The sequence below is a fragment of the Colias eurytheme genome, chromosome 26 (assembly GCF_061535395.1).
Source record: "Colias eurytheme isolate Ceu_HAF_F1 chromosome 26, ilColEury1 Martin Lab GWU primary, whole genome shotgun sequence".
Taxonomy (NCBI): domain Eukaryota; kingdom Metazoa; phylum Arthropoda; class Insecta; order Lepidoptera; family Pieridae; genus Colias; species Colias eurytheme.
Genome location: NC_143005.1, coordinates 2890050 through 2916808, shown reverse-complemented (window position 1 = coordinate 2916808; position 26759 = coordinate 2890050). Strand labels below are relative to the sequence as shown.

The 26759-nt window shown below is 31.9% G+C and overlaps 5 protein-coding genes across 6 annotated transcripts in view; 2 read left to right on the top strand and 3 right to left on the bottom strand.

Moving 5' to 3' along the window:
- The window catches only part of LOC149897089 (uncharacterized), a 99430-nt gene extending 90183 nt beyond the window's left edge, over positions 1-9247 (bottom strand). For both annotated transcript variants that reach the window (XM_090116974.1, XM_090116975.1), the window contains exon 1: positions 8858-9247. In XM_090116974.1, the coding sequence (XP_089973100.1) occupies positions 8858-9047 (190 nt within the window). In that variant the 5' untranslated portion in view covers positions 9048-9247. The remainder of the gene's footprint in view (positions 1-8857) is intronic.
- Positions 9248-10170: 923 nt separating this feature from the next.
- Positions 10171-14006, top strand: LOC149897088 (RIB43A-like with coiled-coils protein 2). The gene is made up of 9 exons (XM_090116973.1): positions 10171-10370; positions 11034-11174; positions 11538-11698; positions 12026-12161; positions 12523-12627; positions 12921-13060; positions 13328-13415; positions 13543-13649; positions 13793-14006. The coding sequence occupies exons 1-9, from the start codon at positions 10248-10250 to the stop codon at positions 13932-13934; spliced, it is 1143 nt and encodes a 380-aa protein (XP_089973099.1). The 5' UTR covers positions 10171-10247; the 3' UTR covers positions 13935-14006.
- A 716-nt stretch (positions 14007-14722) lies between these two features.
- Positions 14723-19213, bottom strand: HDAC11 (Histone deacetylase 11). Its single transcript, XM_090116907.1, has 8 exons — positions 19081-19213; positions 18864-18987; positions 18601-18711; positions 18420-18511; positions 17886-18090; positions 17202-17368; positions 16630-16738; positions 14723-16210 (listed from the first exon to the last, which is right to left on the bottom strand). Exons 1-8 carry the CDS (start codon positions 19086-19088, stop codon positions 16028-16030), a joined length of 999 nt encoding a protein of 332 aa, XP_089973033.1. The 5' UTR covers positions 19089-19213; the 3' UTR covers positions 14723-16027.
- A 453-nt stretch (positions 19214-19666) lies between these two features.
- Positions 19667-23202, top strand: LOC149897086 (uncharacterized). Its single transcript, XM_090116683.1, has 11 exons — positions 19667-19821; positions 19931-20107; positions 20489-20596; positions 20691-21020; positions 21111-21189; positions 21288-21471; positions 21808-21931; positions 22282-22430; positions 22660-22758; positions 22837-22911; positions 22985-23202. The coding sequence occupies exons 1-11, from the start codon at positions 19771-19773 to the stop codon at positions 23115-23117; spliced, it is 1509 nt and encodes a 502-aa protein (XP_089972809.1). The 5' UTR covers positions 19667-19770; the 3' UTR covers positions 23118-23202.
- A 144-nt stretch (positions 23203-23346) lies between these two features.
- On the bottom strand, positions 23347-25218 carry lsn (vacuolar-sorting protein SNF8). Its single transcript, XM_090116682.1, has 4 exons — positions 24813-25218; positions 24415-24616; positions 23963-24109; positions 23347-23577 (listed from the first exon to the last, which is right to left on the bottom strand). The coding sequence occupies exons 1-4, from the start codon at positions 25078-25080 to the stop codon at positions 23442-23444; spliced, it is 753 nt and encodes a 250-aa protein (XP_089972808.1). The 5' UTR covers positions 25081-25218; the 3' UTR covers positions 23347-23441.
- Positions 25219-26759: the final 1541 nt, after the last annotated feature.

The following is a 26759-nucleotide window of genomic DNA, read 5'->3' as shown; positions in this document are numbered from 1 at the left end:
GATCCATTAAGTAGTGGAGAAGTACTGTTATTTTTGAGGTTTCTAATGTGATGTCGTAAAAAATTACATTTATTCCGCTTACATTGCAAACGCAGGCTGAACCCTACGAGTTTTATCAAAATAATGTACTAAGTATTATACACACTGAAAAGGTCTACAGAAAAGTCCGCGATGGTATATGTCTATCTCTTATAGATAACCCACAATAACTTTTTTTTGTCATTTACTTTTTACGACAAATAATGGCTAATTTTCGAAGCGATTTTAACCAATACAGCATTAATCCTTAACCAATTAAATACCATGGATACATTGTTCATTTAATATAGATCTATATGGCCCTTTACACCGTATGATTTAAGTGAATATTTTCGAAGATATTACAGATTTAAAAATTGCAGGACGTAGCGTTTGCGGCCGCCCGGCTATGTACATATTTTATACCCGTGCGATGCCGGAGGCCGGAGCGGGCCGCTATATTTTTATACCTATACAACGTTCACAATTTTTCTGTAGTGTATATTTTAGTATCAGCATTGCACCCGTGCGAAGCCGGGGCGGGTCGCTAGTAATAATATATATAAATCTCGTGTCATAATGTTTGTCCTCAATGGACTCCTAAACCACTTAACCGATTGCAATAAAATTCGCACACCATGTGAAGTTCGATCCAACTTGAGAGATAGGATAGTTTAAACATGTAGGTACCACGGGCGAAGCCGGGGCGGACCACTAGTATAAAGATACAAGATAAAAAGTAAAACAACTAAAACCCAACTACGACAAAAAACGACGCTGAAAAAGTATAAAACATTGATGAACTAATAAAGAAGCTATGAACGAAAAGATGTGAATTATATGCAATCAGCCCATGAATACAGGTAAAGTCACAAGGAAATGCTAGTAATATATATATATTCAAAATGTGCAAGTAAAAAGCTTTCAAATGATACTAAACACGGCATATTTATCTTAACTTTATTTTTTTACTCTGTATGTTTTGTCCGCTAGAGGGCGCCACATTAGATTTTGTGAAACCCCATATAGCCTATAACCAGTGAACAATTAAGACGCTTCTAATGATATGTCATTTGTCGAATTCTGATAAGTAGTTTAGAAGTTACGAGGGAACAGATGAACATACATACATACATACATACATATATACATACATACATACATACATATATACATACATACATACATACATAGCCTGTCAAAATCATAACCCTCCTTTTGCTTTGCCGTAGTCGGGTAAAAAATTAAGACATCCCAAAATGCAATAGCTTAGTTAACCTTTTAAAACCATAAAAGGTAACAGTAAAACAGTATTTTCCCTGTAGATAAAACCTGTTTGCGACGCCTGTATGTCTACAATCGCTAATTTACGCAATTACATGTAATAAGGCAACAACATGATTTACATTAAAGGCACATTATTTTCAACATGTCACGTCTTTGCAGTCACGAGGTATTTTAATGAGTGGAGAAAAACTTCCCCGTCTGCTGATTTTATAGTTTTAGGACGAAAGAGTTAACCCTACCGTGTTGTTTCACCATTAATAAGATCTGGAATCAAACTTAGGTAATAGGTTGTAGGTATCTACTGTATTATAAGCAACGTTATCTCTGATCTATGTCAAAAGTGTCTGAATTATCATTGCTATATCATCGTATCTTTAACCTCCAGAAAGCAAAGTTGTAGTAATATTCGCACTTTTAGTTCTGTGGTCATGTAAACTACCATTAGCATTACCAGCCTTTGTTTGTCCACTGCTGGACGAAGGCCTCCTCCAATGCACCAAAAAAGCCCAAAACTAATATTGCTGAATTATTTTTATAAATAAAATAAACGTAATATAGCTTTTACGTATATTTTACACATATTTTACAGCTATTTACAGTTACTATTTATCTTGTTTAATGTAGGTAAGCAATATGTTATTACTTATAACATATCTGATACAGTACAATTTTCAAGGTAACCTACCTGGTAGTACCAATAAAATATTCTTATTACTAGACATGTTAAACTTCCTCAATAAATAATAATCCTAGTGTCTATTATTGACATACATACTATGTAATATTTAAATAATGAAGGAAGGAAGCACAATGACTTCGCAGATAAAGTCTGTACCTTTGCCAAATATAATTTGGCGAACACAGCTGTTCTGATGGCATTGCCACAGATAATATAATAAGTACATATTACCACGTATTACGAACAATATTTCAACTAATAAACATCTTTAATCCGTAATTAGGGTTATCAGTAATATGTCTCTTTTACTCATTTATTATTTTACGTAAGCAAGAATGCGACAAAACAATAACAACAGCTATATGTATGACCTTTATAATATAGTTTTACTTGGTAAATAGATTAAATTCAATATATCTCGCGGTTTTAAGCAAAAAATAGGTCCGAGTAAATTTGAATGCTATTTGGTATAAAATTTGATTTAGAATCGAATCACCATATTAACAAAGCATGAGGCAGTAGTTGAATTCATTTACTTATCAGCAGTTGCTGAAGTACTAGATTTAACAAATCATTTAATTCAACGGTAAATGTATGTGCTATGTGTATTATATGTGTATTTATATTATGTATTTACAATTTACAATGTTATATGAAAAGATAAGGGCAACCTAGAAATTATCACTAGACCATGTAACTAGAAGCATATGTGTTATGACATGTTTACCAATATCAGAGTACCTACATTTTCCAAACACATATATATTTTCTACCTAAAGTTTACGTTTTTTTTTTTCTTTAACACTAAAAATGGCAACACATCCTGTTGAACGGATGACACCAGCGTGTATTTAATCCTATTACTTTGTAATTAAGACCAAAAGCGCAGTTCACTTCATTCCCTTGAGATAGGATAGTAACTCGATAGTCGATACGCAACCATGTTAGCTAACCTTGTGTACACTGGCATGAGATAACACTAGGTTTAAGTTATAAACAAGAAATATTGATGTGTGTTTTCAGTTATTGTAACCTTGTTGCCTTTCTAAGTAGCCTTTCGTTAGTAGGGAAATCAAAATAATATTTGATAGGTTAATTTTTATTTTTTATATATGTTTATAGTTTGTGCAATCTAATAATTTATAAAATATAAATGAACAAAAAGAGACAAAAGCCACTTAAAATTGCTATTTGATATTACTTGCTATAATACCTATGTACTAGAAAAAAAACGTTCAAATTTAGAACTCGTTATAAAACTAAAATTATAACAAAAAACAGTCGAACAACCTATAACACTATTAATAAATCGATGCCACTTGCCAGTCCATTTCAAATCGTATCATGCGCTAACATCGTTTGAATTACAAATTACAATCTCAATGTCAAAGTGGCTTCTATCTTCAACGTGCGAACTGCGATCCCATTGACTAATAAAAATGTGTACACGATTCATTTTATAGCGGAAAGCTACCGATGTATAGTGTTAGAGCGTATACGCACTATGCGGGTAGCCGCATTGCGGGTAGCCGTCCGGCTGACCGCAAGCACAATTATGTACGTAATATTCATTTCTATGCGCACTGTGCGGTCTGCGGTAGCCGCATCGCAGTGCGCATAGAAATGAATATTACGTACATAATTTTGCTTGCGGTCAGCCGGACGGCTACCCGCAATGCGGCTACCCGCATAGTGCGTATAGGCTCTTAGTGTACAAACAATAATTGTCATTATCGTAATGACTAATGATGTACGAAAATCTTTATAGTGGGATAATGACTAATTACAAATAGTATTTAATTGTATATGATTTTAATTTCATAACATTTAAAGCCTCTCAAGGTCTTATTTTTTTAAGAAGTCGGTTGACCAGGGTCCGCCTGGAATGACCCGAAAATAAAACGTGTCACTCAGAAAGAAAGTAAATTATTGAGATTTTCTAAGTGTTCGAGTTTATCCATTAGTATAAAGATGTGCCAAATTATAATAGCTCAATGGCCAAATTATGTTTCATATAATCCATAAAACACGGCAAAATACCAAAATCAGCGTAATATAAAATAAAAAAAAATACTACGTAGAATTTCGCGCCAACTCCACCTCATAATTCAATAAATTCCTACGTAGTAGAGAGAACATTTTGTAATCAAATATTCCGCCAATTTGAATAATGTCGTTCCAAATTTGTGTCCAACGTCACACGTGTTTCCAAATTGTCAATTTGACAGTAATCCAATATGGCCGAAGCAGGATGCCGCATGATGCGGTTATAATTAATTTAAATCACTGTCAGGTTTAATATACCATCCGGAATTTAAAGTTAAATAATGCATACCATAATATGATATGCTATATGCATTTGCAAGCAGCAAGCATTAAGCATTTGTTTAAAATGCAGTTTACTCAAACTGCAATTTTCTTCCACAAGTTTTCATCTCTGGTATAGTATTCACTATTCAGTAGGTACCATACCTACACTTTACGTATAATACATGCAATATACTGTATACACATATCATTACTTAATTTATTTCTATTCCGACCACGCTATCTAAAACTTAATTATATACTAAAACCTTCCTCGAAAACCTCTATCCTTTGGTGAAAACTAGGAGGATGTATTAAAACTTTAATAATGTATAAATGAACCACTATTATATACTATTCTATACATAAAGTAGGTAATATGTACCTACATAAAGTAGGTAATTATATTCTATGCTTATATTCTATAGTAATATAAATTGTTGAATAAAATAGCAAATAGATTTACTCAACTATCACCATGCCAATAATAATTATTAATTATGATACATATTGTTAAATGTCAACCGCGTTATAATGCTAATGTAAGCACTTCCTTACGAGTTACGACGCATTTCATTAAAATACGGTACACAGTAATATGATAAACATAACTATTGCACATTTGTCAACATTGTTAATTCAATAAAATGAATATGCAACGGATGTTTCAGTTGACTTGTCCCACGATATTATTTATTTCATTTCGTTTCGCGGAATACGTTTTTAAAGGAACATACCAAGGTCTATTGTGGCCGTATAGTATGTAATGAATTCTATACTGAAAAATTGAGTTCATATTGTGTAAAGACGAAGACAATCGTTATATAAATAACGCTGTATAATATAAAGAAAATAAATATTATAGAATAACCTAACCATTTTAAATTACCCAGTTAAATGACGATATAAACGCACCTGTCAAAACGTAAACGGGACACCTGTAATCAAAGACCGTAAAATAATAACTACATAAAAGGTATAATTCCAAAACTCCCATCCAGCCTTTTTGCTCCAGACACGAATCTGGCAATACATCGAACCTGTTTTTTCGGCGCGGTGAATGCCTTTCTCCCTGGTTTTTTGTAAGGCTCGCATGTCAAGTTGAATAACCTGAAGTATTTTTTGTCTTCAGACTACGTCGCTTGTGTAATACAATACGAATCTTAACTGGGTTAAGTGATAACTATTTGTGTACGAATTTCTATTTATGCAAAATTAGCGTTTCGTATTAGAATAATTTTTAATAATAGCTAGGTACCCATTAAACTTGTTCATTTTTAGCGTTCCATACTCAAAGAGTAAAACAGGACCCACTTACTAAGCCTCGGCTGTCTGTCTGTCTGTCTGTCTCCGTAAACCGTGATAACTAGAAAGCTGAAATTTTCAGAAATGATGTATTTCCGATGGCGCTATGATAAAAAATAGTAACAATTAAAAAAAATAATATTAAGAGTGGTCCTCATACAAAAAACGCTAAAAATTAGTATATCTACAACAAACGTGATTTTCTATTTTCACAGATAGTAGGTACGGAACCCTTCATGCGCGAGTCGGATTCCCACTTGGCCGGTTTTTATTAATTCTGGGATTTAGCATATGAATCCAACTTACAAGATGGACTAGCTTGATAACAAGTGGCTCTAAGAAGTAGCTTATTTACGTATTATTTAGAATTAAATACTGTCTGGTTACAATAAAAATTAAACACATTTATGGCTTGTATGTATTATTATTAACTCCTATATTATAAGCCAGAAATAAAATATCGAATGATAGTACTTGTATCACTTGTATACAAGGAAAAAAAGGGTTTTGCGATGAAATACCAACACAATGCAAGTGATTAAATTCCTACCTTGACAATGAACCAAGAATGCAGATTAAAGATAAAAAATACAGATGCAAGAAACAATGCTTATGTAACATGATATATATATACAGTGGTGGACGTTTAATTAGAAACACGTAACAGGATGAAGTAGTCATCAAATTTATTTACTTTTGTGTATTAACGTATTAGTGATTAAGCATTATTTCATATGTAATAGAACACCCGTTAATCTAGTTTTATAATAAATTGCGTATTTTTAATCAAACGTTAGCTTAAATTAATAAAATTAAACAACTTTAAGTGAAACCTGATTTCCAAGCATTTTCAGTCTGGTCAACAAATTAGAAACAGCATGCTTCGAGTGTTCCAAAGTCAAAACCTGTTGAAATGCCGACAATATTTTTTTCTTCTACAAATATTTGCACCGTTTTTTAAACATTCCGTATAAAAGTTTCTGAAAATTAATTTGCTTTGCAGTATAAATGGGTAAAAGTAACAATTGTGACCCATCAACAAGAAAAATAATTTTAAGTTTACATTTTGACAAAAACTGGAGTTACAGGAAAAAATAAAATCATTTAGAGTGTTCGATAAAAAGATATTCAATGCTACAGTTTATTTAAAAGAGCATGGTACTTCTGATTAAGTGCCTAAAACAGCTCGACCATGAAAAACCACTGCTCACGAGCATAGGCAAATAATTCTTTTCTCAAAGATGGATCCATTTAAAGGTTCCAATTCTATTAGAAAAAATGTTTTTGCAAACGTGTTAAAATCTCATACAATCTAAGGCACGACGTTGTAAAGCCGTTGTTGTCTATAAAGATTATAACAGTCTAAAAACAACCCCATACATGCCCATACTACATATAATGTTTCCTCCGCCATGCTGAACTGTTTATTTATTATCTAAGGCCTGGTTAACTTAACGACGCGTGTATCCTTGCCATCAAAATTGATTAAATTAATTTTAGTTTCATCCCAAAATAAAACTTTTTCACTGGCGTACTGTCCACTAGCAATATTTCTAAGTAAATGAAACACGTTGCTCCCTTCCTTGTAAGAAGCTGTACTTTCCTGGCGTCTCTCCAAAAAATTTTGCCTCAAATTACCGCCTGCGAACCGATCTCATCGACGCATTGCGAGGTTCATCTTCGGAAAAAACTAATTTTATAATAGAATTTAAACTTTTAAATGGATCCATCTTTGCCAAAAGAATCATTTGCCTATCCTCGCATGTAGTGGTTTTTCATGATAGAGCTTTTCTAGGCACTTTTTCGGAAGTACCATGCTCTTTTAAATAATAATATATTTTTATCGAACACTCTAAATGATTTGCAATTTTCCTGTTACTCTAGCTTTTGTCAAAATGTAAACTTAAAATTATTTTTCTTGTTGTTGGTCACAAATCATACTTTTAACCATTTATACTGTAAAGCAAATTAATTTTCAGAAAATTTTAGATAGAATGTTTAAAAAACGGTGAAAATATTTGTAGAAGAAAGAATATTGGCGGCATTTCAACAGGTTTTGACTTTGGATCACGCGAAGCATGCTGTTTCTAATTTGATGTCCAGACTGAAAATACTCGGAAATCAGGTTTCACTTAAAGTTGTTTAATTTTATTAATTAAAGCTAATGTTTGATTAAAATTAAGCATTGTCTTATAAAACTAGATAAACGGGTGTTCTATTGCATACGAAATAATACTTAATCTTTAATACGTTAATACGTAAATGTTAAATGAATTTGATGACTACTTCATCGTGTTACGAGTTTCTAATTAAACGTCCACCACTGTATGTATATGCGTAAAGGGGCTTCCACACTCATCGCCAAATTATTGAAGGTCAACGCGCGATTATTTCGTATAATCGCGCACACCCATATCGACATTGTTTACATTACGAACACGTATTTTTTGATAGTGATTATGTAAATTTCTTTAGCTATTTTTATATCTTACGTTATAATATACAGCTGCTACGGGTATATTTGTGTAGTATGTATATTATATATTATAGTATATTATGTCGTATGATGTACTTACCTAGAAATTGAAATGATGAATGGAAAAAAATAACAGCATTTTTGTATAATATTAGTACCTACCTACTTTTGTATAATATTAAATTAAATCACATCACATCGCACTACATATTTGCAAACAAAGGTAGGTACATATTCATATACCTATGTAGGTATTAGGTATATTGAATTTTCCTTATCTAATATTTGCGCTATAAAAAATGTAGTTCAGTAAAACGCAATTTAATCAAATGGATACTGTAAATAGGTACATACATAATTTACTAGTTGCAATACAATAACATTATTTATAAACAGGTGTGCTATATTTTTAACAAAGTGGGACAAAATTAATTGTAAACAATGATACGTTTAGTTAACCTCGAATTATTTATTGCTAACAGCTGTAATACGGAAACGAGTTAATTTTTCTAAACAATACCATTTAACAAACCGGCGATGAGCACAATTAATTTTGTTGCGTGTTTAATACAATTATATCATGCATTTTTTTCTATTATTAAATATAATATTATTAATTATTATTGTGTAAAAAATCCTGAGATTTTATTATCTAGGTATATATGTAATAACTTATTATATAGGTACTTAATATGCAAATCTTTTTTATGCTAAATTATTGTTTTCTATTTATTTAAAATGTACCTAATTAATAATATTATATATATAAATTATTAATTTCCTACCTTTTCTGCGTCCAAATGGACCGCAAAATGAGTTTCCTTTGCCAATAATATTGTCATCGATGAATTTGATCAACTTCGCTGAATCTTCTGGTTTGTGCCCCTGGGACACGATCCATCTTGAGGGCAAATCTTCTTGCATGGATTCCGATTTTCCTTTAGTGCCTCTAGATTTTTTTAGAACACTTGTCATATTACCGTCACATTACACAATATGTTTTAGGTGTTCATAAACCTAATTTTTCTATCACTTGCACTGGTTTACGAAAAAAAATACATAAAGAAATTCAAACACGCGCGGTACGTATACAACACGAGGTTATACAGCGAATGTAAAATGTATCGGTGCACAGACTTGATTACATGCACTCAGTACTACGCTACGCTACGGAGTACGGTCAACGGTGTGATCAGTGATGTCGCCGTAACGACGCACATCGCCGCATAATCAGTGTTGCTAGTTCAAATATTTTCTACCAAATGGGAGCTTTAATTTGGTTAGTGAATTTTATTTATTAAACGCATAATTAAACGTTAGATACGTAAGATAGAGTATATGATACAATTTATATTTATTTTTCATTACTATAGAAGCATAATATTCTAAGTATTGTAGTTTTGAAGTTAGTTAAACATAGTAAATACGAATTTTTTTTCGATATTCCCGCGCTTCGCCATTATAAATTATAATACATGTAGCTTCTAAACTACTGCGATGACCACTCTAGAACTTTGCATGAAGTTTAAGCATAACATAAGCATAAAATAAGCCATTTATTTAATGATCTTAAAAAAATGTAAAAATATGCAAAGTTTGTAATAAAAAATGACAAAGAAAATGCAAAGAAAACTAGTTTTTTTATTTTTCGAAATTACAAATATGAGGTTAAAATGGTTATATATATTGTGGTATATTTTTCAGTCATCAATTTATTTAAAAATTCCTTTTCTTGAACTGATAATTACATTCGAAGTCTCGCATGCCTCGCGCTTACTGACATCTTCAAAGACCTGTATTTTTTAAAATAAGCTTCTAAATGCAAAAATAAACATACTAAAATATAATCTAAATCCGAAGCCTGACCCAATTACACAATAGTTATTTTTAAATAATAGTTTAATACCAAAATACGCAAAGAAATTGGTATATGTAACTACTTACTACGATTTATAAATTCTAAAACATTTAGATTTAACAAAAAGACTGTATTTTCCCATTAGTCAATTTTGGACTTCCCAAACCATAATGAGTGATGAATACTATTTTTATAGTTGCATATTGGTGCAAGGTTACCATAACAACCAGACTTGTTAGATCGTTTTGCACATTTTATTATTTTTACTTCGTATTTTTTGCGTGACCACTAGAGGTTTTTAGATTTGGACTATAACAATGATGAAACTACAAATATCCAACGAGCAAGATAGAAAGGAAGCACAGAATAGGGAAAGGAAAAGGCAATGCGAATTGGAAAGAAGATCTAGGATCTTCAATGCTCGGAATCGAAAAATTGGTGTAAGCTTTCATTTATTTACTTTAATCAAAGGCAAACATAACAATGAATAAATAAATATAGTTGACAATGAATGAATAAATATATACCTATAGTTCATAGAGAAAAAAAACAAAATACCCTACTTTGATTATTCACTATAAAATAACAAAATGTTATTAAAATCTGATTGCCAATATCGAGCACGCAATGCGATTCCTTGGATTGATATTCACGAACTTCTCACAGCATTCGAATTTATTATGAATAGTTTTAAGTTATTCTTCTCTTTCCGTTTCAAATTTATTTAAAGTCTTTCTTATCTCATTGCTTAAATTTTGAGTGTATCTTTTAAAAGGATCTATGACCTTAAACGTTTTTGGTTTCTATCTGCTCAACAATGATATTGCAAAAATTTTGGCGACACGGAAATATCCTTCACGGTGTCTCAAATAGGCACATGCTATAAACGCGTTGTCTGACTATAAATATATTATTTGAAAAATAAATGAACCTTATACACTTGACCTTAAATTTTGATGTAACTAAAGGATTTCTCATAAGTACCTATTTCACCAATAATCTACTCGTTTAAATGACCATGAACAGCAAATACACCTAATAATGGTCAAGTAATATAGTACTCTATTAGTTTAGTTAAGTATAAGAAATGAGGCTTTCCTCAGGTTGACCTACCGTTCCTGGAGCGCCAGGTGGTCGAGAAACGAGCTGAACGAGAGGAGCAGGAGCGGAAGAATCTAGCATTCGCTCAACAGATGATAAAGGACAGCAATCTAGCCGTTGTCCTGGAAGCACGGGAACATGAGGTTTGATTCCTTTAGCCTTGATGAAAGAGTATGGAAAAATGTTCTAAGTAATTACATATATTTTTAAATACATGTTTCTTGTACAAATTTAGCTTATACAAAAATAAGAAAATAGTAGCAGTTACGCAACATATTAATTTCAAATGCTTAACTACAGACTGCAGACAGATTATGTGTAATTTTAACCTTTTATTTTTAACGATACTGTAATTAACCAACATTATTTTACGGTTCCCTACTTAACACTAGGTACATATATTAATTTATAACTCAAAAAAGCAATTTATTATTCACATTCCCTTTATATTTTTGTCATTTAAATTATCCAAATAAACATGCGAAAGTAGATACCTTACATCACAGGAGCGACGTCGCATCAACGTAGAAATTGACGAGTTTCGCCAAAAGTACCAAAGGGCTGAAGACAGGCGGGAGTTCGATCTGAACAACCCTGATGTGCTGAAGATGCAGCTGCCTCCACGAGCTTCGGATGGCGAGCCGGTGGGCATGTCCAGTGCTCAGAAGTAAGTTTAGGCTGTTAAGATTATATTCGCCATCATCATTCTGTCATTCCCTAGTTTATAGGATGTAGATATAACTTTTTAACTTTTCTAATATGATCCTTGTTTCTTAAATCTCTTGTTTCTAGATTAAAATCAATACTTGTCTAAACTCTTTTTACATTCTGTTCGCAACATTTGCAATTAATTATGATTAATTTGAATTAAAATAATACAGCATTGATCAGAGAAACCTTCTGACGAAACTGACCCTTATTAAAAAGTTCGAATACAATTATTATCATGATATATTCACATATCCTTACGAAATATTAATCTATGGATATAAAGGTTCGAAGGCGAAGACTTAGAATACGAAGAGCGCAAGAAAATAATGGCCGAACAGAAGAACGCGTGGCTCGAGCAGCAGGTACAAGAGAGGAAGGCCGCTGAGGAGGAACGGAGGAAAGCGGAGGAGGCTTATATGGTGAATATTATGTAGGAATAGGATGGAAAAAGAAAAAGAAATAGAATTGGTTGGGAATAAATATTCTGGAAAGACTGTACCTTCACGAAGGGCAATAAGATATTAGTGATCTTGCTGGCTAAGTTTTTCTAATGAATTGTGGGAAATCTGAAGCTTCTAGAGCTACGTTTTCATACCTAAACTACGAGTTTCGATTAAATTTGGTACAGAGATATTTCACACAATCTATTTATTTACTGATTGGAACAGTGCATTATCCACAGATAATGCTCAAATAAATTCAAATAACATTCCTTTTGATAAAAATTCTGGAATCCGTAACCACTGTAATTGTTTTCAAATTTTAATAATTTATTAACAGATGGCAATCAAAGCGAGAGACGCTCGTGCCGGGGAGTTGGATAAAATGGAGAGGGAGTGTCGATACCGACTCGGACAGGCAAACCTCAGATACAATGAGGCTTTGGTACGTTTTATTTTTAAAAAGGCAATAACTAAACATTAAGATAAAGCTTTGAGTATTGCTCTCAAAATGTTTTGAGTATTTAGATTATAATTACCTAGGTTTTTTTTATATTGTAGAAGATTTTATACTTATTGAAAACTAAATATAATAACACTCGCTCAAAATTATTGCGTTTTTTCATAAACCTAGTAAAGAACAGAAACGTAAATAAAATTACAAGAGCGAAAACACCGATGGCCACACTATCTATATTCATAGAAGTCGTTTTTTACGTAAAATAATTTTTGAAACAGGCAGCAGAGAAGAAGCAGTTAGAAAGAATAATGAAAGAACAAGAAGAAGCCGATAATACAGCAGAAATGTACAACAACCTGACGTCAGACATGCTCACTGAAAACCCTGATGTAGCCAAGAGCGCGCTTGGCAAGAACAGGTACATTTTGTATATTCTATTTGTATTTCAAATATGTTTTAAATTTATTTCGCAGTAGTTGATGAGTCCAAGCATCTTATTTCGTTATTATATTTACGTCAATTATTTTAAAAACTACCTATTTAATTCAGCGTAATAATATCAATTTGGCATTAGCGAAACGGAATACATTGATAACAAACAGCATATTTCGTTATTTCAATTTTAGAACACTCGCTTTATTAAAAAGCCGTTTGAATTTGATCGTTAATTAATTTATGGTTCTAGAGCTATCGGTTTCATGTACAAAGGAATGAATCAAGAGGAGCTAAAGAAGTTTTACGCCGCACAGAAGGAACAAATGGCTGCGGCAAAGGTACCCAATACCTTGACCAATTTACTCTTTATATCGTTTAGAAATAATGTAATAAGTAGAATTGAATTTGCACATACTATAAGAGTAATTTTCCTCATAATTTATTTCATTTCAATGTACTTGAAAGGCAAAACGTGAGGCGGAAGAAAAAATGGAGGCTGAATGGCAGGCGTTGGCTAAGTCTATACAACGTGAAGTTGCGCGCCAAGATATCGCAGACCAGAGAAAGAGGAGGTAAAATTAAACGCATTTTCTATAACAAACAATAATATTGCTCCTATATCATAAACCAGACTCGTCAATAAATAATAGGCTAATTTGTTGTAGCATATAATTTTTACGTTATACGAATTAATTTCACAATAATCATTACTCAGGGAAATCGCCCGTCAGTTAATGGAAGAGAATCAGCTAATGGCTCTTCAACAGAAAGAAAAGGAGAAATATTACAAAGAAGTTGTCTACAACAACACACCTACGGACGAATATTATTCACAATTTAATACCACTACTAGATAAAATGTTACCAATTTTGGTAAAAACATTCGTTTGGCAACACTATAATTGATATGTCACTACTCACTACCAAATGTGTTCAAAATTATGTTTTTTTTAATGTCTTATTATTTACTTATTAGTTATTACATTTATAAATTTTAATTCACTTCATTATTTTCACTTTGTTTTTGTGTTAATAAATTGTAGATGGCAATAATCATTTTTTTTAACATTTTTCGTCTGTCGACCTACACAAGAAATAATCAGTTTTTCTCATGTTTTTCTTGACTATAAAATGAGGTATTTAAATAAAACAATTATGGTAGAATAAAAATATTTATTTCCGGTAAATAGTTTTAATAAATAGTCGATCTATAAATGACAAATAGTTTAACTAGACGTAGACGCTCGATTTTAACGCAAATCTGATTTGCTATTATTTGGCACAACAAATGAGATCATTTTGTATCACATACACGTTTTTAAAACATTTTGGTTTCTATTAAATTCTGCTATTACAGTGTTGCTAAAGCACAAAATATTTGGAGTATAGATTTTTATAGTACCTAGTACCTACGCGTCACGTAAAAAGAACACTGGAAGAAAGTAGTGTGGGTTTGTTTGCGGATGGATACAGTTTCACATGAAAGATATATTTCTATTATCTTATTTTTGAACTAGGCTCGGGACTCGTGGTTTCGTACCTAAATATTTGTTATTCTTATACCACCTCATACCTCCAAATAGACCGATAAATCGCCTATAAGCTTGATCGTCGGCGTTCTTTTTATATGACGCGATTTGTATATTATGTATAATGCACATCGGTATAATACTGATAAATATATTTTATAACTACATTTCTTTGTACTAAAATGTTTGTTATTGCACGGCTACGTTCCAATTTAATTCTAATGAAAAAAATGCTTTTTTTATATAAAAATAGCGTCGAGTTAGATTTATAAATTCTTATTGGAAAATTGATTAATTGAATCAGCAATCAATGTTAATTTTAAGAGATCCAATACAATCGATTCGCACCATTCTAAGTTGAATTCAATTTTTATATACTACCGAGAATTTTTAAAATATTTGTTTCATAACTACTCATTTTCGATTTATAATAAAATATTTACTTATTTAGTTTTTTCCGCATATTAAAATAGATAAATTGTAACAGCTGTCAAATTTACAATCATCCAGCTAAATAAAAGCATACAATCCGTAGGCCTTAAAATAACTAAATCTATGGAATTATAGAAAAACTATGTTTCTCTGTTTTAGGCTAAGGCTGCATTACGATTAAAATAAAAAATTGGTTGTCTGTAAAGTCGGTTTATTGACGATACTTGAACGTGACAGCGTCCGATTGTGCTTCTTTGTCGCTCGTTCCGCGCTCTCGCTCGCACTTCAAGCCTTACATGGAACGCCTCAGAGCGAGGTAACGCCGCATGAGTCATGTTTTTTCGTGCGTGCAGCCGGCTCTATCGAATTATAAGACGTTGTCCCGTCAAAACCACTTAAATGCAAAACCGCCCAAGACGGACACACTACTTTTAAAAAGCTAATGTGCCATCAATATATCTGTGTTCTATGAACTATTAATTTTGGCGCGGATACGCGGTTTTCCCCGCTAGCCATTCTGTAATAAGTCACGGCTATAAAATCAATCGCGGGAAAAAACTATGTACGTTCGCTCCTATTTTTCGTAAGACGATGCGGTTAAATCCGCGGCTGTAATGCGACCTTAGCCTATCCTGGTATGTTTTATTTAGCACTTGTAAAATGGCTCTTAGGCTCGATACACACCAAGCTCTAAACTACCCACAAATCTCTTCTAACAAGTCATCTACATATCTATTTCTGTACTGTATAGCGAGCCTAAATAGCCAAAAGACAATATTAGCCTAAATTTAATTTAATAGGAATCTACGGCAGTCCAAATAGGAACGGTGCATATTTTCTAAGTGCAAACTCATTTAGAATCTGATTAACTCGCGCTAAATATATAATTTTTAATAGAAAAATTATTTTACAACGCGATTTTTAATTATTAAATTTAGTAATTAATGCTCGATTTAATAAGTTTTGACGACTTCTCATGCTATAATGCTTCAGGACAAATCTTTAGATTTCTTAGGCTCATTTCCGATGAGGCCTTTGGCTTTTAGATTCATGATGGAGTCCGCTATGATTCTTGCAGTTCTTCTTAAGTACCCTCCACTTGTTAACATCACAACTGGAATGTGTTGAGCTTTGCATATCTCGAAAACGAATTCGTCACGTTTTATTATTCCCTAGAATTAAACAAAAGTTTAGGTACTGTTAATTTGGTGTCCATGTAGTTTTATGACCTGCAAGTTCGTTTGCCGGCTTCTAATAAAAATAATTAACAGAAAAAAAATAAGCTATCATTTATGATTAAGCTACAAATTACATTTTAATCTCTTCTAGGTTACCTATTAGATAAAGGATGAACATGTTTTTTTTTTTAAATAACTTTTTTGAAATAGTCAGAACTAGACGAAAGTGAAAATTTAACGAAGCGGAAAGCATTAGCTTTCAATTAATAAAATATTCATCAAAATTAGTTCACCCAGTCCATAGTTCTGAAAAAAATACACTTGAGAACCACCTTTTTTATATCTATTGCAAAAATAAATCTAGCGTCGCGCGTCGTAAGAAATATGATATAATGTCGTAAAATAACACTTACAATATCACTAATCCTCATGTGACCGAGTGGATCGGAATCAAGTACATCTGTACCCGCGTTGTACACTAAAATGTCTGGCTTGAATTCACTTAATGCCGCTTTTAAATTCCTGTAACAGAAACCTTATATTATTGTCATTGTGAATTTCCATAAGGCAAAAAATGGCACCTTTTTGCCTACATCATGACATCTTTTATACAAGTAGCTTATATAAAAAAAAAGTAAAATAAAGTTAGACAAATTTGCTTTAAATACAAAATTGAACATTTATTTATACAACTAACCATCTTTTAGATAACAAAAAATGTTGTGTGGTTTTATGAAACCACGGTAAAAGTGAAACTGTTCGAACGGTTCCGAACACTGCTTTATACCTACTCGGCAGCCGACCGTCACGTGACATGCGCTACACAGGCCAAAAAGTTTGAGACCATGTAATAAAAGTTTCACTTTAAAAACAGCCTTTTTAAGACCTAGTATATTGTACATACTTAGTTATTTTAATGCCTATATAGATCATTGAACAAAGAAAATATAATAGAAACTGTCATAGAAAAAAAAACTATACATACTTCCTCAATTTCAGCATATATTCCAAATCTTCCACTTTATTGCCCAATTCAATTTTGCGGCGTATGGCCCGTTTGGCTTCCTCGTCTTTGGGATAGATGTGACGATTGTACATGTCCATTATGTATACTTCTGGTACTCCGAGGAAATCGCGTTGGTAACCGTTACCCTGGAAATAGTGATTATATTTTTATGGAACATTTAAAATTATGTGTCTTGATTATAAACTTAAAACTTACAAAAATTCTATGTTATTGCTACTTATGCTCTTTGTTACAATCAAAATTGTACTCAAAAGAGGGGAAATATTTTTAAATTATTTATAATTTAGTTACTCATATTCATACTCATTAAAGTACATTCTAAATTGTAACTGTGTAAACAAAGTAGGATTAAAAAAAAACATAATTTGTACAATTTTATGTTTTACAGTTACACATATAATTTGAGAAACAGTCAAAAAAAAGAACATCATATCATATCATCATCAACACTAAGAGCGAGCGCGCACGAGCAACTTTGTCTCCGCAACTATTTTGTCTCTCCCATCAATTTGTATGGGGAGTTGCGTCGCTACGTGCGCGCACTTTCATACTAGCCCATGGGTGGAGAGACAAAATAGTTGCGGAGACAAAGTTGCTCGTGCGCGCTGGCTTTTATAAATTTAGAAATATTTTATAATGTACCTGGTGAGCGTCTAAATCCACGATCATAGCATTCTGGACACTCCGGTACATTACCAGATACTTGATCAACAAAGTGATATCAGCATATGGACAGAAACCACCACCCTTATCCCCACTGCAGTGGTGGAAACCACCTCCTATGTTTATAGCCCACCCTCGCTCCAGAGCAAGCTTGCCAGCTAATACTGAACCTCCCGTTTGTAGTCTGTAACATATTTATAAATGATTAGAAACGTAGGCATAGATTATTATATAACACTTGAAACTTTTTATTTTATGAATGTAAATAAATTAAGTTTAGTAAAATATACTATAATACTAAGATATTTACTTTGAGAATTTTATAGGAAACATCATGTTATAAAGTTACGGAGAATACAATATATCAAGATGAAAAAAAATCATAGTATATCATAATATACTATGATTTTTTTTTAATTTTATATCATAATATACATTCTCTAAACAACATTATTATTTATTTTTGTACTATGCAAACATCATTATGATAAAGAAAGGAAATAAACAGCTTACCTCATAGGTTTTAAATAAGCATGTTGGATAAGTATATTTGGCACACACGCAACTATTGGCACCTCAGCTATGATTGCTACTTTGGCACTCCACTGGAAAACATATTATATACCTTTGATATATAATAATTTATAGAGAAAAATAATAAATATATGTTCAATAAAATAGTCAATTTCTTTACCTTAAGTGATTTTAGGTATTTCTTAGTGTGAACAACTAACAAATCACGATCCTTGGCTTCCATAGGTTTTACAAGACATTCTGCTGTTATGAAATTGGCTTCTTTTAGAAACTAGAAAAAGAAAACTTTAAAAGTTAAATTAACATTTAAACATATTAAATAGATCTGCAAGACACAATACTGTATCACTTACTTCATAAAATAGATCATTGAAAACACACTATAATAATAAAATCAAAACGTAGCACTATTATAATATTTACCTGTACAATATTGCGCCATTTCTTTGCATCAAATACGTGAAATTTTTCGAAACCACAAAACGATACATTATATTTGTCATCATATACCAATGGCCACTGATCTTCTCGAATATCGATATATAATCTAAAAAATATTAAGTTCAATGCCTTGAGTACGAAGGCAAAATAATTTATATTGAGCAAATAACGCAAGTATTATATTGTGATTTCTTCTTACCTAGCCATTGTCGATTTGTATCCTGATAGGTTTATAGTATAATTTTAAAGGTTTGCTGGAAATCAGAATTGATTTCTTAGTAATAAATTCCGCATTTTGTAAAGATTTTGCTGTAATCTCCTTTCTTGTTCCACCAAGCAGTCAAGCACTAAACTTCAATGTCAATTGTGTCAAAAACATTTGACATGTTTTGGTATAATTTCTTATTTTAAAAAATGTTGCCTTCTACAAAATGACTATATTTAGTAGATTACATTACAGTAGATATAACACGAAACAATTTCAAAACGAAAAACAAACGGAACTTCAACAACTCGTTAAAATAGTGGTTTGAATCCATGGTTTGAATAGTAAATACAGGGACATATACAGAATATCGATAAATTTATGTTCTTTTACGTGGACCATTTAATGTGTAAAATAAATATATAAGTAGTAATGATTTTACCGCGTAAGCGTATTTTATATAAGGGAGAAAAATTTCGCAGCCAAAAAGTATATAAAAAAACACAAAATGTTTTAAAAAATCCAACTCAAAATGACTTTAAGCAACGTTGCTAAGCAACGAACTTGACAAACAAACCCGGGAAATGTGAATTCATAAATAAATTTTTTGGTTATTATTTGTTTAGCAGATATTTTTAACTAAATATATATAACTATTCTAATTATGAATATATTTTATTCGATATGGAAAGTAACACAGTCGAGGCATTACAATCAGAATTGGATTTCTATAGAGTAAGTAAAAAGACACTCGTTTCCCTGATAAGAATGAATATTTTTAAATTATGTAGTTAATATTTTTTTAATATTACTTACTTACTTAATTGAAAATTCACTGTCACAGCAAAACCAATCAGTAGTAGAACAAGAAATACGAAAGCTTATAACTGATAACCAAAAGCTCTCTCAACAAGTGGGGTCTCTTCTGAAGGAAAAACTAGAATGTACACAGCAATGCTATGACAACGATCTGAGTAGGGAAGTTGAAGAATTGAAAAGACAAGTAGCGCTACTTACTAAGGTAACTACTTACCTACTATTACTAAAATCGCGATAAAAATTAGTGTTATCGAACCTATGTCGAGATAAGAAGATAAGAATATTGTTAAACTTTATTTAGTTTTTTTTGTAACGTTCTATTGATTTTAATTTAAATAATGCAGACCAGAATATTGAAGCATTTTTCTAGGTGTTTATTTTCGATCGATTTCGATTCGATCCCATGACCGGAAAAAATGCGCGTCGTTGCAAGTTGCGCGCTACTAATTTTTGTACATATTCCAATTAGGTACTTATTTACGAATCATAAAAGTATCACAAGATTCAATCTTTTTATTTTTTAAATTAGGAAACTTAGGAAAGTAGAGTTCTCAAAATTTTGTCTGTTGCTATGTTTAACTAGGAACGGGATTCTCTGCATGTATTATGGCAAACGTCTCAAAAAACCATAGAAGCATTGGACACAGAACTGAAGACATACCAACATTATGATAACCGATTGGGGAAGCAGGTAATACATTCATATTGGTACTATTTAACTATTTTATGATATTTTTCGACCATAACTCAAGCACGCATTACAAATAACGAAAATTGCATTTTAGAACATCAACGATGAAAATCGAGATTTGGAATTGAAATTAGAAACAGCACTAGCTGACTATGTTGAATTGGAATCAAATTACAAGAAAGTTAATTCGGAAAGAAATTTTCTTGAAACTGAATTAAAAAACAAAGAAAAAGAAATTAACACTTATAAAGATAAATATAGAACCTTAGAAAATACGTTAGCAGGTCAAAGCAAAACGCTAGAAGAGTTTAAAATAAATTCAATAGCTGAAAGGAAAAACAATGAGGATATAAGAAATCAACTTGCAACTTGTCAAAAAAATTGTATCGAACATGTGAAAAAGGAAGCAGAAGCGAAGTCAAAGGTATTCGTATTCTTTGGAAATAAATTTGATGAATATTTTGAATATCTATAAAAAAATTATATTCCTGCATACTTAGAAAATATGTTTTAGGTAGCCGAAGCTCTACAGCTTTTCGATACTGTAAACGTTCAAAAGAATGAAGCAATGAAAAAGGTTTCGGAATTAACAGGTATAAGTACCTTCCTATATTCAATATTACAAAAGAAAAATAATTTCATTATTACCTAAAGGAGAGCATAGTAGTTAAAATAAATATTGATTTTCCAGAGGAACTTACAAAAGTAAAACAAACATTATCATCGGTAAAACGAGATGTGGAAATGAATTACAAAACAGAATTGGATGAAATCAAAGATAAGTACAATGAAAAAGTATCAGATATGTTGGAACATGTTAGGAATTTAGATACGGAATTGGTTGAAAAAGGACTCTTACTGAATAAAGCTTTACGGTAAGTCCATAGTCCTTACTAGCTCAACAACTAAAAAAATGACCATAAATATTCATCATTTATGTTTAAGAATTTAATTTTATTTTATAAGTTATTGCCTTTTGATGATGGCCCACCGTTTATTCTCGCTTCACAACAAAGCTCAACAATCAACAATAATTATTTTATTAAAATACATATAGGTATTTAAAATACATTGCTTTTAAGCAATAAGGCCGCCTATTGTACACTTTCCAATTTTATGTATTCATTTATTTTAAATTCCTGTTAAGTATATGTACAATGAAGTGTCATAAATAAAATAGGTAATTTCATTTTAAAGTATTTACTTTCTAGGGAAATTAAAATACTCCAAGCAGCCAACGAAAACATCATAGAGCAACAGAATGAGAATGCCAAAACAATAGATCCAAAGCTGGCAGTGGCAGAGCAAAAACTTGACGCAGTTTTCCAAGAATTGGTAACAAAAATTATATTGAGAACTGTTTACATTTTACATCAAACATCATAATAAATGATTACGAGACTATTTCCTAAAGTTTGCTCGTACTTTTTTGCGACTTTTACCATAGAGATTTAAGTTCCCTTGTGGGGACAACAAAGCATTTGGTCTTATAGCCAGTATACAAAATTTGATAAAAAATAAAAATACTAAATTATTAAGGCTTATTTCTTTTATGAAGGTACTTTAAAGATAAAGAAGGCTACTTGAAGAATTTTAAAGACACTGGTTTAAATCCCAGCTCTTGATAATTTTCCCTTTTTTTCGCATTATCCGTTGCAGTTGAAAAATATTATCTAATTTTAAAGGTAACTTCGGAGCGGCGGAATATACAGTTGGTTTGTGAAAAGCAGGGTTTAGCGATGGATATACAAAGGATCCAAGACGCGTACGCGAGGGAAACCAAACGAAGGGATTGGGAGGAGAAATTGTTGAAGACCCAATGTTCGGAACTAAAGTAATTGTTGTTCTTTTTGAGATTCGATTTTACAGATTCTTTATTGAAGAATAATTTTTTTGTAGCATTTTAAAATAAATTTTATAAAAATTTAAAAAAAAGCTTAAACTACGCTTTTTAGCTGACTTACGGAATAGGAAACATCGCAACTGCAAAGTAAAAGGCGCGATCTCAACGATATTTTTTAAGTTGTCTTTAAATATTTTCAACTTACCTACCTATATTTTAGGCTACAAGTGGAACACCTACAAAAATCTCTAAACGAAACACATGAGATGGTCAATAAGTTGCAAAATATGATGTCATCCCGAACGGAACTTAGCGAAAAGTATGCTTACTTACAGCTACACAATATTTTTATACTAATGTATTTCTTTTTTCTATTTGTAACGTAATTTTGTCACAGGATGGTATCATCAAAAGAAGAAGAATTAATGGAATTAAATAAACATTTAGAGAATCAAATGGAACTTAACAAAAAGTAAGATTTTCAATACAATTGAATTTCCAATACCAGGAGCATCCAAAAATTTAAACTTTTTTTTTCATTTTAGATGGAGAGAGTCCTATGTGGATATGAATGAAAAACTAAAGAAAAAGTTAGAAGCTTTGTATAAAGAAAATAAAGATTTACGCGCACAACTAAACTTGCCCCACAGTAGCTCTACAGATAGTATTGTTAGTTGATGTTGATAAATATATTTTTAATCGGTTATATTTCTCTGTTATTCTATGTATCATGTAAACCATAGACAATAATCTTCAAATGATGCAGGTACTGGGAAATGGAATATATAAAAAAAGTATTAAGTACCATCACCCAAAGTTCCTCACTAAATCTTGATTTATTTTACATAGCAACATTATTGTTACCATATTTAAAAAATGTGCAATATTAGTAAAAAATAAAGATTACAGCATAACATATATTTTATTTACATTATAATTTCACATTTGACACAGAATAATTAAAAGAAATAAATTATACAATAATAAATGCACCATAGTAACTTATGAAGCGGCAACACAATCGGAAAACATGCTCGGGAACCAAAATAGGGGCTCCTTGGGGTCCTGTGTGTCGACCCACGCGAGGCCTTCTTTCACCATGTGGTTAACAGCATTTTCAGCCCTGGTTTCATTCCAACTGAAAAATATTTCTATTAAGCATAACCTATTGTTTGCCCAAATCGCATATATATCTTTTCTGCTTTTTTTTAAATGATTATTGTGATTTATAAAGGCTTTCAGTATTCATTTAAACCTAGAACCATATCATATAATATTTTAAGTATCAGTATAGACTCAGTTATGTGTTAAAATTAAAATTTAATTCATTGTGCACTAGCAATTATCACTAACTAGATCTTATGTATTTTTTGACGATTGTTCATTATCCGTTATTTAAGTCTTGTTTATATTTATTTTTGCTACAAGGTATGCAACAAAGACTTATTCTAATTAAAACAATTTCAAATAGTATGAAGTACACAGAAACTAGAAAAACTTAAATATTTGAAACATAAACTCACCCTAAATCATTAGTGAGCATGCTAATTGATATCCAAGCAGTGCCCAATGAACTAGCTTTCTGCAGAACCAGTGTTTGGTCGAGATTCAGCTCTCCCGGTATTGACTGCACCAGCCATTTACCTTTTCCTATTGATATCACTGTGAAGCTGAAATATAATTGTAATTTGCTTATAATAAAACCTAAGTAAGTAATATTTTGCAAGTTTCTATATGTATCTGATTTATAAATTTGAAGTAATTGCCATGCATTAGTCTTTCTTTATTTATAGGAAATAGCTGCAGAATTGTTTCAATACATATATCTTTAATTTAAGAAATAAAATGATAAAAAAAACAAGTGAAGCAAAGTTTTACACTTGTATCAAGCAAATCATTTATTACTGGAGGATAATACTAAAGTTGTGTTCATCAAATTGTTTTATAAAACGAACAAAATAAAAACATATTTTACCCGTTCCCAAATATCTTAAGCTTCTTAACAGCAGCCAACAGATCCTCGTTAGTTATATCCTGAAGTTTCTTTGCCTTTCCCCGTGATGCAATCAGTCTGGTTCTCAATTCTTCCAATGTAATTAGACCACCGTTCTTGTAATTGGTTGCTAAACACACTTCAACAATTTGCACTCCAAGTTCATAATAGAAGTCACCAATACCTAATAATAACAAAGATAAATATTTTGATGAATTATTACACTAGAATTTTTGACATCAAAATTATTTAGTTATAATAAAAAAAATGTTTCTCCTTGCTGTAACAACATAAAACAGCTCCAAACAAGTTAAATATTAATCAACTACTGTGACATCTCTTAAATAGTATAGTAGCATCAATAATTGTGGTAAACACACCTAGCACAGACCAAAAGCCTTTTCCAGATGCTAAAGGATCTACACCTATAGCAGCGCACATTTCTTGAAACTGCCGCCTGAATTGCGCATTTTTCTTAATCTCGTTCTTATGCTTCGTTGCAAATTCCTCAAGATTCTCCCTAAAGACTTCCAACTGCTTTTGCATTTGCAAAAATTGATTTTCTTGTATCTCCGTGCCTTTTTCCCTGTATTTTTCACGTTCCAATTGTTGCTTTTGTATAGCACCAACGCCTGCGCGCCGCCGCATGTTTGCAGTTAAAATGAAATCTAAGGACTGAATGATACAATCTTAGAGATACAATTGATTATGAAAATTTTTTTGTGATTTGATTTGGGAAAATTTAGATAGTAAACAAATAAATTATCGCCACTGACAATCAGCTGATTTGATAGACTGACAGACATATAACTTCACGTTGACAGTTATGGCTGGTTCACACTTTGATTAGTGCGAGTGCAGGTGATGAGTAGTACTACGTGTGGACAGCGACTGTTTAGTGCGAGTGTTTAGTAGGCTGTGTAGTAAAGTGAATAGAAGCGTGTTCTATTTTTTTGCGAGTGGACTGCGAGTAGCCACGTCCCGCGCGCCCTCCCTTCCCCCTCACTCGCAGCGTGCCTGCACTCGCACTAATCACCTGCACTCGCAGTCAATTGGACACTACTCGCACTACACACCTGCACTCGCACTAATCACCTGCACTCGCAGTCAATTGGACACTACTCGCACTACACACCTGCACTCGCACTAATCACTAATCAAAGTGTGAACCAGCCATAATGGCTAATCAAAGTGTGAACCAGCCTTTAGGTACAGTACAAAAATTAGCTAAAAACCTACGCTAAAAACCTAAATCACTTATAGCTGATATCCTGTGCTGATATCACTGTGAAGCTGAAATATAAATACAATTTACTTATAACAAAACCTAAGTAAGGTTTTGTTATAGTAAATGATCTAAGGCTAAAAAGTTAAAATAAACAAAATTGCCTACTCAAATAAAATAATAAGAACTTTTAGTCATTATTAAAGTACATAAAAATTTGTTATTTTTGCAATAAATGGTAAAAAGGGTTTAACAGTATATATTAATTGTACTTTGTCTACAACATTGTTTGTACCACCGACACTAGCGCCAGTTTGGTCATTGGTGGGTCCATATTACTTGCTCTGGCCTCTGTGGGTCCTTCCACAGGGTCCACGGTCCACCACAGACTTAGATCATTAACAGAGCAAGTAATTTAAAAGTGGGTCCATCCCACAGCCACCAGCTGGAGACAAAGAGTATATGGAATTATGGAGTACTAGCTTAACACCCGCGGCTTCGACCGCTTTGTAAAATATGTAAATTATATACTAAAACTAAACACAAACCTTCCTCTTGAATCACTATCTATTAAAAAAAACCGCATCAAAATCCGTTGCGTAGTTTAAAAGATTTAAGCATACAAAGGGACATAGGGAAATAGGGACATAGAAAGCGACTTTGTTTTATACTATGTAATAATGTAGTGATAATGTATATTAGGGATGGCTGGTGATAAGCTTGAGATTGAAATTATTATCAACTGGAGAAGTTGAAACTTTTTTTTCAAGGTAAAATAATTCAATAAGTGGATAATTTATTTGTATCATGTTATTTGTTTTGCCTTTCGAGTGTAATCACGAAGAATGTTATTGCGTCCCTTTTAGAAGTTTTAGATTACATCCAATCTTCATCCAATAGTTCAGGATATTGTGTGAAGCGATGTAGAAGAAGATGCTACAAAACTGTTTTTTATTCAAGTTCATATTAAGTACCTAATATGAATTGATATACATCAAAAATGATGATGAATATTTTACAAATAAATTACAATGTTTCATCCAACAATAAAAACTCAATACACGTAGCAAAGAAAAGGAACATAAAAACAATTTATCACTGA

Excerpts from the sequence above, each read along its gene's own strand:
- LOC149897086 (XM_090116683.1), top strand. The coding sequence starts at position 19,771 with ATGGAAAGTAACACAGTCGAGGCATTACAATCAGAATTGGATTTCTAT. Across the intron at positions 20,597-20,690 it reads ATAACCGATTGGGGAAGCAG|AACATCAACGATGAAAATCG; the intron begins GTAATACATTCA and ends ATTGCATTTTAG. Across the intron at positions 21,190-21,287 it reads AAAGGTTTCGGAATTAACAG|AGGAACTTACAAAAGTAAAA; the intron begins GTATAAGTACCT and ends TTGATTTTCCAG.
- LOC149897088 (XM_090116973.1), top strand. The coding sequence starts at position 10,248 with ATGATGAAACTACAAATATCCAACGAGCAAGATAGAAAGGAAGCACAG. Across the intron at positions 11,699-12,025 it reads GGCATGTCCAGTGCTCAGAA|GTTCGAAGGCGAAGACTTAG; the intron begins GTAAGTTTAGGC and ends ATGGATATAAAG. Across the intron at positions 13,650-13,792 it reads GCAGACCAGAGAAAGAGGAG|GGAAATCGCCCGTCAGTTAA; the intron begins GTAAAATTAAAC and ends ATCATTACTCAG.
- HDAC11 (XM_090116907.1), bottom strand. Across the intron at positions 18,512-18,600 it reads AATACCTAAAATCACTTAAG|TGGAGTGCCAAAGTAGCAAT; the intron begins GTAAAGAAATTG and ends TATGTTTTCCAG. Across the intron at positions 18,091-18,419 it reads GCTTATTTAAAACCTATGAG|ACTACAAACGGGAGGTTCAG; the intron begins GTAAGCTGTTTA and ends AATATGTTACAG.
- lsn (XM_090116682.1), bottom strand. The coding sequence starts at position 25,080 with ATGCGGCGGCGCGCAGGCGTTGGTGCTATACAAAAGCAACAATTGGAA. Across the intron at positions 24,110-24,414 it reads CTTAAGATATTTGGGAACGG|CTTCACAGTGATATCAATAG; the intron begins GTAAAATATGTT and ends ATTATATTTCAG. Across the intron at positions 23,578-23,962 it reads ATGCTCACTAATGATTTAGG|TTGGAATGAAACCAGGGCTG; the intron begins GTGAGTTTATGT and ends AATATTTTTCAG.